General features: G+C 37.2%; 1 protein-coding gene across 1 annotated transcript in view; it reads left to right on the top strand.

Moving 5' to 3' along the window:
* Window positions 1–13,962, top strand: part of TASP1 (taspase 1) — a 266,491-nt gene that overhangs the window by 225,858 nt on the left and 26,671 nt on the right. Inside the window, exon 14 of the mRNA XM_017869316.1 lies at window positions 6,441–6,514. Within this exon, the coding sequence (XP_017724805.1) occupies window positions 6,441–6,514 (74 nt within the window). The remainder of the gene's footprint in view (window positions 1–6,440; window positions 6,515–13,962) is intronic.

The following is a 13,962-nucleotide window of genomic DNA, read 5'->3' as shown; positions in this document are numbered from 1 at the left end:
TATATATAAATTAAATATAATTTAATTTAATTATGAATTAGGACTTAACTAACAATACATTTTGTGTATTTGTGAGCAAACTTTACTCACAAATGTTTCTATTTATTTTTAAAAAACGTAATGATTTTGACCTTTTTAAATTTCTGCTGGAAAAGCAGCTTGAGGAAGTTATCAGGTACAGTGTGTGTTTCGTTCTATTTGTTTTGATTGCTCTTCGAACATAGCAGATTTTGCCTTAAGTATATGTGTTCAGTGTAAATGGAAGTAGGGGCTTCTTCATGCCCCATCCTAAGATTTGCTTATGCTTTAGATAATCATGAGACAAGAAACAAATTGGAAACTTTAGACTAGTTTCACATCATGATAATATATTCTAATGAAGGACAATTAAAATATATGATAAGGTCAGAATGTCATCATCTAAACAGGTAAGAAATTATTCATAGATACCGTAGATTAACCGGGTAATCAAGATTTTTAGAGGCATTAAAAATAGGAAATATATGAAAACAGGATGAATTGAGACGTTTCAGAAGGTGGTGAAAAATAGATTGCCCTTCACTCAAGTTCCTTACTCAACTAGTTCCCTCTACAGGAGCAACCATTGCTGCCAGTTCCTAAGATACTTTTCCAGAGAGACCCTGTGTACTTACAAGCATGTTCATACATGATCCTCTTTTATTTTATTTCACATAAATGGCAGCACCATCTCTATACATTATTCTCCACCTTACCTTTTTTTAGCCAAACTATCTTGTAGATTAGTGTTTTTTTCAAACTGTAGCATGTCACATTAATGAGCTCTAAATCAACTTAGTCAGAAGCAGAATTTTTAAAAAGCAATAAGTAGACTATAAAGAACACAGAAGAGAGCAATACATTGCAAGTAGAAGAGCAATTATTACTTTGTGAAATTTTAGTTATAAATAGATGTGTGTAGTAAATGGCCATGTGTGGGTTTTTGTTGTTGTTGTTTGTTTTGATTTGGTTTTGGATTTTACTGTGGTTTGTGATCAAAAAGTTTGAAAAACAGTGTAGTTGGTTCCATATCATCCATGTAGAGCTTCCTCATTTGTTTTTAATCGTTACATAGTATTTCATTGTATATAGTACCATAGTTATACATATGCCCAATAGGCAATTAATTGGTTTCCAGTTTCTTGCTAATTAAAGCTACTTTGATGAAGATTCTTATAAATATGTTATTATATATGTATAGGGGCATATCTGTGGAATAAATATCTAGAAATAGACTTGCTAGGTCAAAGGGTGTGTAATTTTGATAAATAAAGTCAATCCTCAGTTATTCCTGGATTGTGTATTTGTTAATTTGCCTACTTGCTAACATTTATTTGTAATACACGAATCAGCATTTCAGCACTCTCATAGTCACTTTTGGACATGCGTGAAGTGGTAAACATTTTGAGTCACCTGATGTGCACATTCCCAGCTGAAGTGAACAAGACGATGTTCTGCCTTCCTTTTTCAGATCTTGTACTACAAATGTGTCCATTTTGTGGTCTATTTTGTGCCATGTTTTCCACATTTTGCACTTTTAATGATGATTTTGCCATTTAAAATTGCACCAAGCATAGTGCTGAAGTGCTGTCTGGTGTTTCAAAGTGCGAGAAGGTGGTAGTGTCTCGTGAGGGAAAACGTGCATTTTGGATAAGCTTCATTTAGGCTGAAATTATAGTGCTATTAGTGGTGAATTCATTGTTAATAAATCAACAATACGATACACCCAGATAAAAGAAGAGGAAACTCCCTGATCTGTATGTGAGACTGCTGCAGAAGGTGCTAAAGTAACATCTATATATGCAGCAATGGAAAAGATGGAAAAGCAGCTTAATTAGTGGATTCATGGAATGGTGACCAATAAAAAAAGCATAGAGGATAGCATTGTTGCGTAACTTGAAAGCCAAAGAAATTTATGGGCGTGTTACCCAGCATCAGGAAAACGTTAAACCCTTCTTGGCTAGTGTTTATGCATATAATTATTTGCAAATAAATAAATATTTTTAAAAGATTAAACAGAAACACATATAAAATAAGGTTATTTGTTGATACGCTGTTAAAAATGTTTTGACCAGAGATTTGCAGGAACCTAGCTCCGTGTTTTCCCTACCTGTAGAGGCTCATTTGTTTGCTAATTCACTGTTCATCAACATTATAGAACATAATTACCGCAGATAAAGAGAATGTTCTTCCAGACGGCCATGCTCCCACAATTGCTGTATGAATCTGCTCTTTTCTCCACTCCCAGCGAACACAACGTTGTTTCAAACTTTTTGATATCTGAAACCTGGTAGTCTGATAATAGTCTGAAACCTGATAACAGTATCTTGTGATTTTAATTTGCATTTCTTTTAGTATGAGTAAACTATCTTTTCATATGTTTTAGAGCCATTCATATTCCCTTTTTTTCATATCCTTTTTGCATTTTCTGTGGATATTTGCCTCTTATTGATTTGTAGGGGATCTTTATATATTAAGAAAATTAGCCTTTTATGCTATGAATTACAAATATTTCCCCAAATTTGTCATTCATCTCTTGACTTAAATGGCGAAAACAAACACTATAAACAGGCCAGGCAAGGTGGCCCATTCCTGTAATCCCAGCACTTTGAAAAGCTGAGGTAGGCGGATCACCTGAGGTTAAGAGTTCAAAACCAGCCTGGCTGACATGGTGAAACCCCGTCTCTACTGAAAATACAAAAATTAGCTGGGCATGAGAATCGAGAATCGCTGGAACCTGGGAGGTGGAGGCTGTAGTGAGCTGAGATTGTGCCACTGCACTCCAGCCTAGGTGACAGAGTAAAACTCTGTCTTAAAAAAAGAAAGAAAGAAAGAAAGCACTATAAATATTTTTTAACTAGTCAAATATATTGATCTTGGCCATCTTTTATGGTCTCTGGCTTTCGTTATAGTTTAAAAGCTTTCCTTAAGAGAGATTTAAAATGTTTTAAGAGTTGTGTTTGGTGTTTGTGTTTGATGTTTCGTGTCTTTTGGTGTTTGTAAGGAATTTAGTCTTCTTAATGTGTAACAAGTATAAATCCTTATACTTGTTACACGCTTATAAATACTTATACTGAGTAGATTTCAGAGTAATATAACAATGAAATACCACAGGCTTTGTGATTCCAGAGTCCAGCTTGAAATCCAGTCTGTGCGCCTAGTAAAATGACTTAAGCCATACTGCTTCCCTTCTCTGAGCCTCAGGTTCCCCATCTCTGCTTTGCTGAGTTCTGCTATGAAAGAGAATGCCTGGCACATCATAGATTCTCAGTGTTAGCTCCTCCTTGTCCTACTTCCCTGAAGTCTTCCACTAAGAAATAATTTGTTAAATTAACTTGCATTGTGCATGTACTACAAGTAATGAAATAATTTCTCTTTAAAAGTGTTTTGTAATTTAAATCCTAGACAATTTCTTCTGATATTTTAAAGCTAGCATGAATTAATGACTGATAACTGGTTTGAATTGTCATTATTAAAAAATGTGTCAGTACAATGCTTTGCCTTTTACTGGCGGATGGGATAAATGTTTGTGAAAACAGTGAAGAATGAATTTTAGACATGGAGTTATTTTCTTTAAAACTCCTAGACACTATATCTAGAAATCTTATTGAAAACTATTCATATAAAATAATTATTGAATGAAGGTAATCAGTGTACCCTAATTTATCCTCTTTTGTAAGTCTAAATTTTTATGTTTATTCCATTTTTTGAAAGCAGACTACATTTATAGAGAGAATAATACATTTAAAAATCATTAAAATGATCTTTAAAAAATAAAGGGTAATGTCTTTATCCTTTGCTCTCATGGTCATATTGGCTATATTTTATGATTTTCTTGGCTAATTCCTGAGGCGTTGCCCCCTTGATATTTGGGACATGAGGAAAAGGTGCAGTTTTAGAAATGCTTTAACTTTGTATTTGAATACAATTTATTGTCACTACTCTAGGAAACTTCGGTAAGACTTGAGTGCCTTTCCTGTGTTAGGCAAGTTAGACTATCCCAGACCTTGCTCTGGATGTCAAGATTTTTGAAGTTCAAAGCAGATGTGTGTGGATGAAAAAACATCCGGTGAAGAGAACTTGCTTCATTGCATGACACTTTTCCTGCACTCTTCAGTGGAGCGTCTGTTGAGCAGGTTGGCAGGTTTGATAACTAATTAATGATGAAGAATGAGCCATGTAACTGAGGAACTCCATTTTGCCCCTTACTGTCTCTTTCTTCCCCATATGTCTGGCAAAGCCTTCAGAGGCTAGGATCATGGATCACACAGTTGGGTCTCAACTCAAACACTTCTCTCCAGGCTTAACTAGCTTAGAGATATAAACAGATGGATGGCCTGGGGGACAAGGTTTAGTGTTGAGCAATGCCGTTTTATTATCAGGGACTTTTGAAATTTTTATAGGAGTACATTACAACTTTAAAAATGCCTTCGAAAACTCAGAATTTTGATGCTATGTACTTGAATGTGACAGAGCTTTGTGTGCATCCCTGGATGTTTATAGTTTTCTTTTTGTAACTTTTTATTTAGTTATAATTTTACATATATAGAAAAGTTGCAAGAATAGTGCAAGGGACATCCATGATTCCTTTTCCCAGATTCAACCAGTGTTTTCCTTTTCCTCCATTTGTTTTCCCATCCTCACACACTCCTCCCTCTATGCGCACACAAGCACGCACATACACACATACACACAAATAAATAAGTGCATTTTTTCCCCTGAACTATTTGAGGGTGAATTGGAGACATCGGGCTCCTTTATTCCTAATACTTGCGTGAGTATTTCTTAAGAACAAGGCCATTCTACTAAATAATCACAGTACAGTTATCAAAGTCATGGCTTTTAGTATTGATATAACACTACTGTCTAACTCATAGTCCCTTTTCCAACTTTATCAATTGTCTATCATAATGTCCCTTACAACATCTCCCCCCACCACTGAGTCCAGGGTACAATCCAGGATGACACATTGTGTTGAGTTGTCATGCCTTCTTTAAACAGGAAGTTTCTCAACTTTGTGTTTTCTGATTTTGGCATTTTTGAAGAATTCAAACCAGTTATTTAGTAGAGTGTTACTATTTCAAGTCTGTTTGATGTTTCCTCATTCAATTCTGGTTATGCATTTTTGTCAGGAATACCAAATACCACAGAAGTGTTGTGTCTCAAGGTATCTTATCAAAAGGCACATGGTGCTGATTTGTGCCTTAATTGGTGGTGGTAGCTTTGTTCATTGAGTTAAGTTGGAGTCCATCAAGGGTTTCCACAGTGAACTAACAGTTTTTCCTGTTATAAGAATTTTTTGGAGAGATACTTTGAAGCTATTTAAATAGCCTGTCCCTCTTCAGATTTCCACCTGCTAGTTTTAGCAACCATTATCTTCTAACTCTGTTATTTTTTCTATACTTATTAGTTGGCATTCTGCTGAAGGAAGAGCTTTGTCTTCTCCTCCATTTATTCGTTTGGATCAGTATGGGCTCGTTGGTTCCTACTTTGTTCAGTGGTTGTAACTCATTACTCTCATTATTTATTTTGGCAGGCACAGATTTTTGCCAGTAAGAGCCCTTCGAATTGACCCCTGGATCTTTTTGATAAGTCCCCTTTACTCTTTGAGCATTTCCTTACTTTTCTGGTACAACAAGATGTTCCAGATTCATTTTATGTTTTCTCTGCCCCAGCTCTGGAAGGGACATTTCTCCAAAGAATCCTGGTTCTTTTTTTTTTTTTGTAGAGAATGGTATTTAGAAATTAAGGGCCGGGTGCAGTGGCTCATGCCTGTAATCTCAGCACTTTGGGAGGCCAAGGCAGGTGGATCACCTAAGGTCAGGAGTTCGAGACCAGTCTGGCCAACATGGTGAAACCCCGTCTCTACTAAAAATACAAAATTAGCTGGGTGTGGTGGCACATGCCTGTAATCCCAGCTACTCAGGAGGCTGAGGCAGGGGAATCACTTGAACCCAGGAGGCAGAGTCTGTAGTGAGCTGGGATTGGACCATTGCACTCCAGCCTCAACAACAAGAGCGAAACTCCATCTCAATAAAAAAAGAATTTAAGATGGGTGTGTGTGCGTGCGCGTGTTTTAAAAGAAACCACACTATGGAATATTACATTTACTAAATCACTGTATACCGCATGTATGAATGTGTGTGTGCATTTAATGTTACAAGAGTCAAACAGAAGAGCATTTATTTTACATGTAATAATCATAAGTTTTGACAGGAAAGAAATACATTTTTCATTTCACAGTAAATGGCATTACACAGTTTTAGTGATAAATCATCTTGACATTTATGAAGGAGCAAATGGAAAGTGGGGAACTGAGTGTGTTAAATATAAAGCTATCTTTACCTGTTCTATTAAAAAGCAAAGATTTATTTTCCATCTGTGATCTGAATGTGCCTATTTGTGTTCTCTTTTTACGGCAGTGGAATTTCTGTGGAGCCACACGACGGAGAGCATGTGTGTTGGATATATGTCAGCCCAGGATGGGAAAGCCAAGGTAAGCGGGAAAAAACTGGGTCATAACCTGAAAACCTTGTAGCCATCGCACAAACCTGTAACCAGCTAAGTTGATGTGGATGAATTTTTTCAGCTTTTCTTGGGCAGTAGCTCTGTGATCTTTATAAGAATCTGAATAAGAACAGTTAACAATGCTAACAGCTCCAGAGAAAACCAGCATGTCTATTTTGCTTTTGGTGACATAGCAAGGGAGCATTAGGAAAAGCCTGCCCACCTTCCCCACAGCCCCAGCTTCTTCCTTTTTGCCCATTGTGAATAAGTAGAAAAGAGGAAACTGGGATTTGGGAAGAGAAAATGGGAGTGAAGCTGATGAGATGATTGCAGATGGGTGATTCTGCAAGGAGTGTTGGAATAAAGGAAACTGAGTCAAACAAGCTTTGACCCATCCTGCATGTTTAATGGCACAGGTGGCTGACATGCTTGCAAGTATGACTCGTCTGATCTTTCAGTGTGTTCTGTCATGCCCTGACATGGTGTCTTCGTGGGCAGAATCAAAGGTCTTTGTCCATGTGCCACATGCCCGTGGCACTCATCCCTCAGTGAGTTACGGTAATCACATAGGCATCCACATCCTCAGTGAGTTACGGTAATCACATAGGCATCCGCGTACCGTCTCCGGAGTTGCTTGGCTTCCCTGGACTCATGATGGTTGAGCCTGGAGTAAGCAACTTGATTTGTGGATTTTATTTTATATTGGCCTCATGTTCTTCTTGTTCATAAATTTTTTAGAAACAGCTGTGGCCTGTGATGTTTACTTGGCATTAAAGTCCCTCAGTTCTAAAGCTGTGAAGCTGGGCAGCCTTGTTTTTAAAGGAAATGATTTATTTTGCACATTTTGACATATAAAATAGGAAAACTTCTGATATGAACTGTCTGATACAGATTGAATCATAGATAAAGGATAAATATAATAAAGAACACTTTATTGCTTATTTGTCATGTAATACCCATCCTGAGCCAGCCTGTAGTTCCACAGAACTTTTGTGAGTAGTATAAAGAACATTTATTCAGACAAGGATTGGCTTATATTGTGAAAATATTACTGAGATCCACCCTCCCCCTTTGCTTCACCTTCACCTGGTACAATATTCATATTGTGTTAGTAGACCTATTTTCTAAGAGAATACGTAAAAGATTGCTTTGTTTCATAATTTATATAGAATGGAAATACAATTACCTATTTTAAAGGTGATTTAAGGGTTTAGAACAGCACTGTCTAATAGAATTTTGTGTGATGTAAACATTTTGTATCTCTGTTTTCCAACAGGGAAGCTACTAGCCACATGTGGTTATTGAGCACTTAAATGTGGCTAGTTTGATTGAGGACCTGAATTTTAAATTTTACTTAATTTAAATTTAAATAGTCACATGTGACTCATGGCTACCATATTGAACAGCACAGGTTTAATGAATAAGTATGAAAATGGTTATTCATATTTTCAGATTCATTTCTTCTCAGTGACAAAACAGTTCCCATACGGGAAACAAGCCTGATAAACCCCAAGAATCCTTGCATACGAGTAGCTTACAGCCATTTCAGTTTCTCTGTCCCCTTACATAATGATTCAGAACTAAGATTGCTTTTTAACACAAGAGCATGTTTGAAGTGGACTTCAGCACTGAAGCCAGTCTGGTCGGGTATGATTATGTTATTAAGTCCCTTGTGTGGAAATTTTTTGTTATCCTTGCTGGTGGCCCGTGAAAAACACCTTACTATTTAACGTGAAATATAGGTAGTAAAGAGTGGAGAGTCCTGCTATGAGCCCGAAGATATTTGGCCTCCAGTTATATTGCTTGACATCTGGTAGACATGGTTTTCTTATTGTTGGTAAATTCTCCAGCTGGTAGTCAACTGGGCCAGCAGATACAGCTGGTACTCTTGCCTCTCTTGTAAATTATGTTTTTGACCTTCCTTGAGGAGAGTTAATCCCTCTTCCTTCCTTTCCCCTTTGAGCCTGTGACTACAAATACTTTCAAGAAAAAAAGAAGAAAAAAAGAAAACCTGAAAACAAAACACGAATGATTTGGCTGCCAAATTCTATTGATCAAAAGAAAATTACCTCTTTTGTTATAAATGCTAGAATTTTTTTTTTTGTATTGCAAGTAAGACAAAGTTGTAGATGAGAGGCTGAGCTCAAAAGCGAAAAGGGGCAATAACAATGTTTGTATTCTGTTTAAGCTTTGGACCTTCTTCTCCCTCTGGTTTCCTCACTTCTATAAAAGAATAGTTGAGCTAACTAGTGGCATACCCATTCAGCATCGTGACTGGTTTCCGAAGCATGTTCCTCCATAATGTTGAGAGCCATGGTAGCACAATGAGTAAGAAGGCATCTTAAAATATTTAAAATTTAAAACTATTTTAAAAGTTAAAACACTTGTCCCCTGCTTTTCAAAAATTGTCTTCCTTCTGCTTGTTACCAAACTCAGAAACTGAAGCCACCTGGCCATTTGAACGTGTATGAGCTAGCTGTGTTTAATCCAAGTTAAAGCCTTGAATTAAAGCTTAGCTAAAAATCATATTGCTTAGAAAAGGCTGGATAATAATCAATATCATTGTAACCAGAATGCATATATAATATGAATAGAGCTAGGTTCTTTTACAAGTCTCCTTTTTAAAAGAATGTTATTGCAATTAAATCATTTAATTTAATTTCTAAACTGCTTTGATAGCATAAGGTGAAGATTTCTTTCTAAGGAGTCAAAATTAGGGCATCGGTACCAGTTGGATTTTAAAAACAGATTGCCCATATCCTACCCAGATAGCAGACAGTTAATGAAGAGTTTTTAATAAACACCCAGTGTGCATGGACTACTGTAATAGAAACAGATGTTAAAACTGGCATGGAACTTACTCAACTATCATACATGAAATTAGGTTTCTTTTATTATGTGGAGGTCACTTTTTATAACTACAGTGAAAATACTGTTATAAAAATTTCCTTGACGAGGAGCAGACTATTTTATAGTCTTTAAGTGTCTCTCCACAGACTTCCTATTAGTTGTAGGGAAAAATAATAACTATATAATGGAGAAACCAGGCAACACCTTGACCATGTGATCAAAATTAATACCACCAATGAGGGGCAGATGGACAATATGTGCCTCTGGCTATGATAACTTGAGGATACAGTATCACTTGTCTAGTATTCCATCTGGAAATATATAACCTGAACCTAACTGTGAAGAAACATCAGACAAATTTAAAATGAGGAACATTCTGTGAAGAAAGAAAAAAAGAACCGTGTTCTTCAATAATATCAATGTCATAAAAGACCAGAGGCTGCAGAAATATTCCAGAGGAAACAATACTAAAGAGATGTGACAGCTAAATGCAGTAACTGGTCCTAGACTAGATCCTATATCGGAAAAATGCTATAAATGCATTATTAGGTCAATTTACAAAATTGGACTATGGATAGTAAAAAGTGTCATATCATTGTTAGACTTGCTGAGGTTGGTTACTGTACTGTGGTGTATAATATTTTTATTCTTAGGAAATATATACTAATGCATCTAGGGGTACAGGGCTATAATATAGGCAATATTTTCTCAGTGGTTCAGAAAAATATATTATGTGGATGAATGGATGGATAGAGCAATAGCAAATTGCAAAGCAAATGGAGCAAAATGGAGCAAAAGTAGGTGAACCTTGGTAAAGGATGTATAGATCTTCCCAGAACTATTCTGTAATTCTTAAATTATTTTCAAATTTAAAAAATTTAAAATTTCACTCTTGGGTCTTGTGGCACATTTGATTAGTTCTTTGGGCCTTGTACTTGAAATGATGCAGTTCAAAAAATATCGCCCTTGGTTTATAACTAAGTCTGCATTGGATGAATGATTACATTCCCCCAAACTATTGCCTTTTTCTCGTTTTGAATTCCTGACTAGAATGACCAAAATTCAGATAATAACACATCCCATTACAAATATTTTGCAAAGTATTTCTATAATAGTTCCTTGTTTTCCAGTGGGATCTAAGAGAGATTAAGCTTTTTCATGATCAAGGTACTGTCCTCTTAGGATGTTTTTTGTTATATTACTCAGCTTTTCTAAAAAAAATTTTTACTCAACAAATTTTGTTGTTGTTGTTGTTGTTTTGAGACGGAGTATCGCTCTGACGCCCAACAAATACTTATTTGTGATGCTTCTCTGCCTTGTGTGACAAACCCTGTGTCATACTCTGACACATGCTAATGAAACAGGACAGATGTTGTCCAAACCATATTTCCCTAACCTAGGGAAAGCACAGGGCACTGGGTGGTAACTCAATGATATTTACATTTTGTTTTTAACATTTTCTATTTTAATGCCATGAAGTCTTCCAAACCTCATGACGTCGTGCCAGGATTTCTATTATTGGTACATCTGACTAGTTCTTTGGGCCATGCAGTTAAAATAAATAAGTATTGGGATGGGTGCAGTGCCAGGAAGTTGGAGCCTGGGTTGCCTTCCCACTCCATGCACACTGTGAGCTGTGGTTTGATCACTCTGCCTCTGGATCCCAGAGGTCTCATCTGTCATATGAGCATAAGAAATCCTTAGTTCGCCTTAAGCCCTTCCTGTGATACGATATGATAAGAATGAGGAAGCAAAACCTTATCTGTCTCAATACAGATGACTAGACCCCATTAAGTCCTTGATGTTGCTTCCAGTCTGCAGAATTCCAAATTCAACATTCCAGATTACATAAACAAATATGTTGCTATTCAATTTTCAGTAGGAGTTTTGCAATACCAATGTAGTATCTACTGTGTTCTAACATGTTTTATCTTCATGAAGATGGTTTCCAGGACTCTTTTTAAAAACTCAGTGAATGTATATTTACAAAGGATATCAGAGATGAGATTTCTGAGTGCTTTTTGCTAGGCTTAAAACTTACCTCTCACATAAAGCCTTAGGAGGAAGACTTAAATATAAAACATGACGTACACAAGAGGGGGTTATCAAAAGAAGTGAAAAGAAGCTCCACTTCTAATTAGAATGAAGAAAGTTACGAGAGACTGTTGCTTCTACTCCCAGCTATGTGAATGAGCTGCATAATCTATAGAATCATAAATTTTTAAAAAGTATCCAGAGAACTTAATATGTAGAGAAAAACTTAAGTAAACTAAATTCCAGAAAGAGACAAGCCCTTGCTAGGAGACAAAAACCTCCAATTTCTTTATTCCCTGGCAGAGCAGTGGGAGGAGGAGTCAAACTCAACACAGAGGTATATAAAGATAAATCAGCCAAATTTTTAATGAACTCTTTATGGCCATGTGTGAGCTGGTGTAACAGATTAAAATCCTGAGACATTCCATTCACAGAGAGCTTATACACACCACCAGTTTTTCTCTATGAGGCCTTCATCAAGTGGCAACACACCAAAAGCTTGGAGCAGAGCAAAGAATTGTGAGTGTTTCATTAAGGTGCATAAGATTTTCACCAAATACATGGCAGTGGCCAAAGAAAGACTAGAGGCATAGCAAGAGAGCCGCAAGACAACTCATAAGCAATAGTGGTCCTTTATCAACTGCAACACAGTTGCAGCAGAAGGCTGGGTTAAAGCAAAAGAGAGTTTTAAAACCCTCTCCTGCTCCCAGCATGTACAGGGCCTTCATCAAGGGCAAGGCAATGTTGTACTGAAGCCTAGTGCCAGGGTAAGAGAGTGAAAAAATACTCCATGGCACAGAAATCTGGAGGAGCTTACAAAGAGCAAAACGAACACCTTAGCATCATGGAAAGCTGATGGCTTCCCTATAAACAAAGAGAAGTCTCCCATGGTTAGAATGCTGGTGCCTGGACTATAAGAATGGAGAATTCTCTAGAGTCTCACCTGGACTCAGATCCCAAACCTTGCTTAAGGGAAATTCCTGATCCAGGATACAAAATCAACATGTAAAAATTAGTAACATTTTAATACACCAATAATGAACTGCCTGGAGAAAGAAATCAAGAAGGCAATCCCATTTACAATAACTAAAAAGAAATACCTAGCAATAAATTTAACCAAGGAGATGAAAGACCTCTACTAGGAAGACTGCAAACTTTTGATGAAAGAAATTGAAGAGGACACAGACAAATGGAAAGACATCCCATGCTCATGGATCAGAAGAATTAATATCTTTAAAACAACCCTATTGACCAAATACCAATTGTATTTTCCACAGTAATAGAAAAGACAACCCTAAAATTTATGTGGAACCCCAAAAGAGCCCAAATAGCCAAAAGAATCCTTGGCAAAAAGAACAAAGCTGAATACTTCACACTACTTTACTTCAGAATACCTTACAAGCCTATAGTAACCAAAACAGTATGATAAAAACAGGCATATAGACCAATAGAACAGAATAGAGAATCCAGAAATCCATACCTTTATAGCCAACTGATTTTTCACAAAGGCTCTAAGAACATACATTGGGGAAGGGACCCCCTCTTCAATAAGTGGTGCTGGGAAAATTAGATATTCATAAGCAGAATAATGAAACTGGATACCTGTCTCTGTTCGTATCTAAAAATCCATTCAAGATTGATTAAAATCTTAAATGTAAGGCCCCAAACTATAAAACTACTAGAAGAAAACCTAGGGAAAATACTTCAGGACATTGGTTTAGGCAAAGATTTTTATGGCCAAGACCTCAAAAGCACAGACAACAAAACCTGAGACAAATAGGACTCTTACTAAACTAAAAAGCTTCTTCACAGGAAAGGAAACAATTGACAGAATGAACAGACAACCAGTTGAATGGGAGAAAATATTTGCAAACTTTTCATCTGACAGAGGACTAATAATCAGAATATACAAGGAACTCAGACAACTCAATGTTTAAAAAAAAAAACAATCCCATTAAAAAGTAGGCAAAAAACGTGAGTAGATATCTCACAAAAGAAGACAAATGGCCGACAGACGTGACAAAATGCTCAACATCACTAATCATCAGGGAAATGCAAATCATAAACACAGTCAGATATTATCTTACCCCACTTGGAATAGCAGTTATTAAAAAGACAAAATATGGCGGAGCAAGATGGCCGAATAGGAACAGCTCCAGTCTCCAACTCCCAGCGCGAGTGACACAGAAGACGGGTGATTTCTGCATTTTCAACTGCGGTACTGGGGTCATCTCACTAGGGAGTGCCGGACAATCGGTGCTGGTCAGCTGCTGCAGCCCGACCAGCGAGAGCTGAAGCAGGGCGAGGCATCGCCTCACCTGGGAAGCTCAAGGGGGAAGGGAATCCCTTTTCCTAGCCAGGGGAACTGAGACACACAACACCTGGAAAATTGGGTAACTCCCCCACAATACTGCGCTTTAAGCAAACGGGCACACCGGGAGAATATATCCCACACCTGGCCGAGAGGGTCGCACGCCCATGGAGCCTCCCTCATTGCTAACACAGCAGTCTGCGATCTAACCGAAATGGCAGCAGCGAGGCTGGGGGAGGGGC

This window comes from Rhinopithecus bieti, unplaced genomic scaffold, assembly GCF_001698545.2.
Source record: "Rhinopithecus bieti isolate Rb0 unplaced genomic scaffold, ASM169854v2 scaffold_8, whole genome shotgun sequence".
In the NCBI taxonomy this organism is placed as follows: domain Eukaryota; kingdom Metazoa; phylum Chordata; class Mammalia; order Primates; family Cercopithecidae; genus Rhinopithecus; species Rhinopithecus bieti.
The sequence above is the reverse complement of the archived record's forward strand: the minus strand, read 5'-3'. Positions and strand labels throughout refer to the sequence as shown.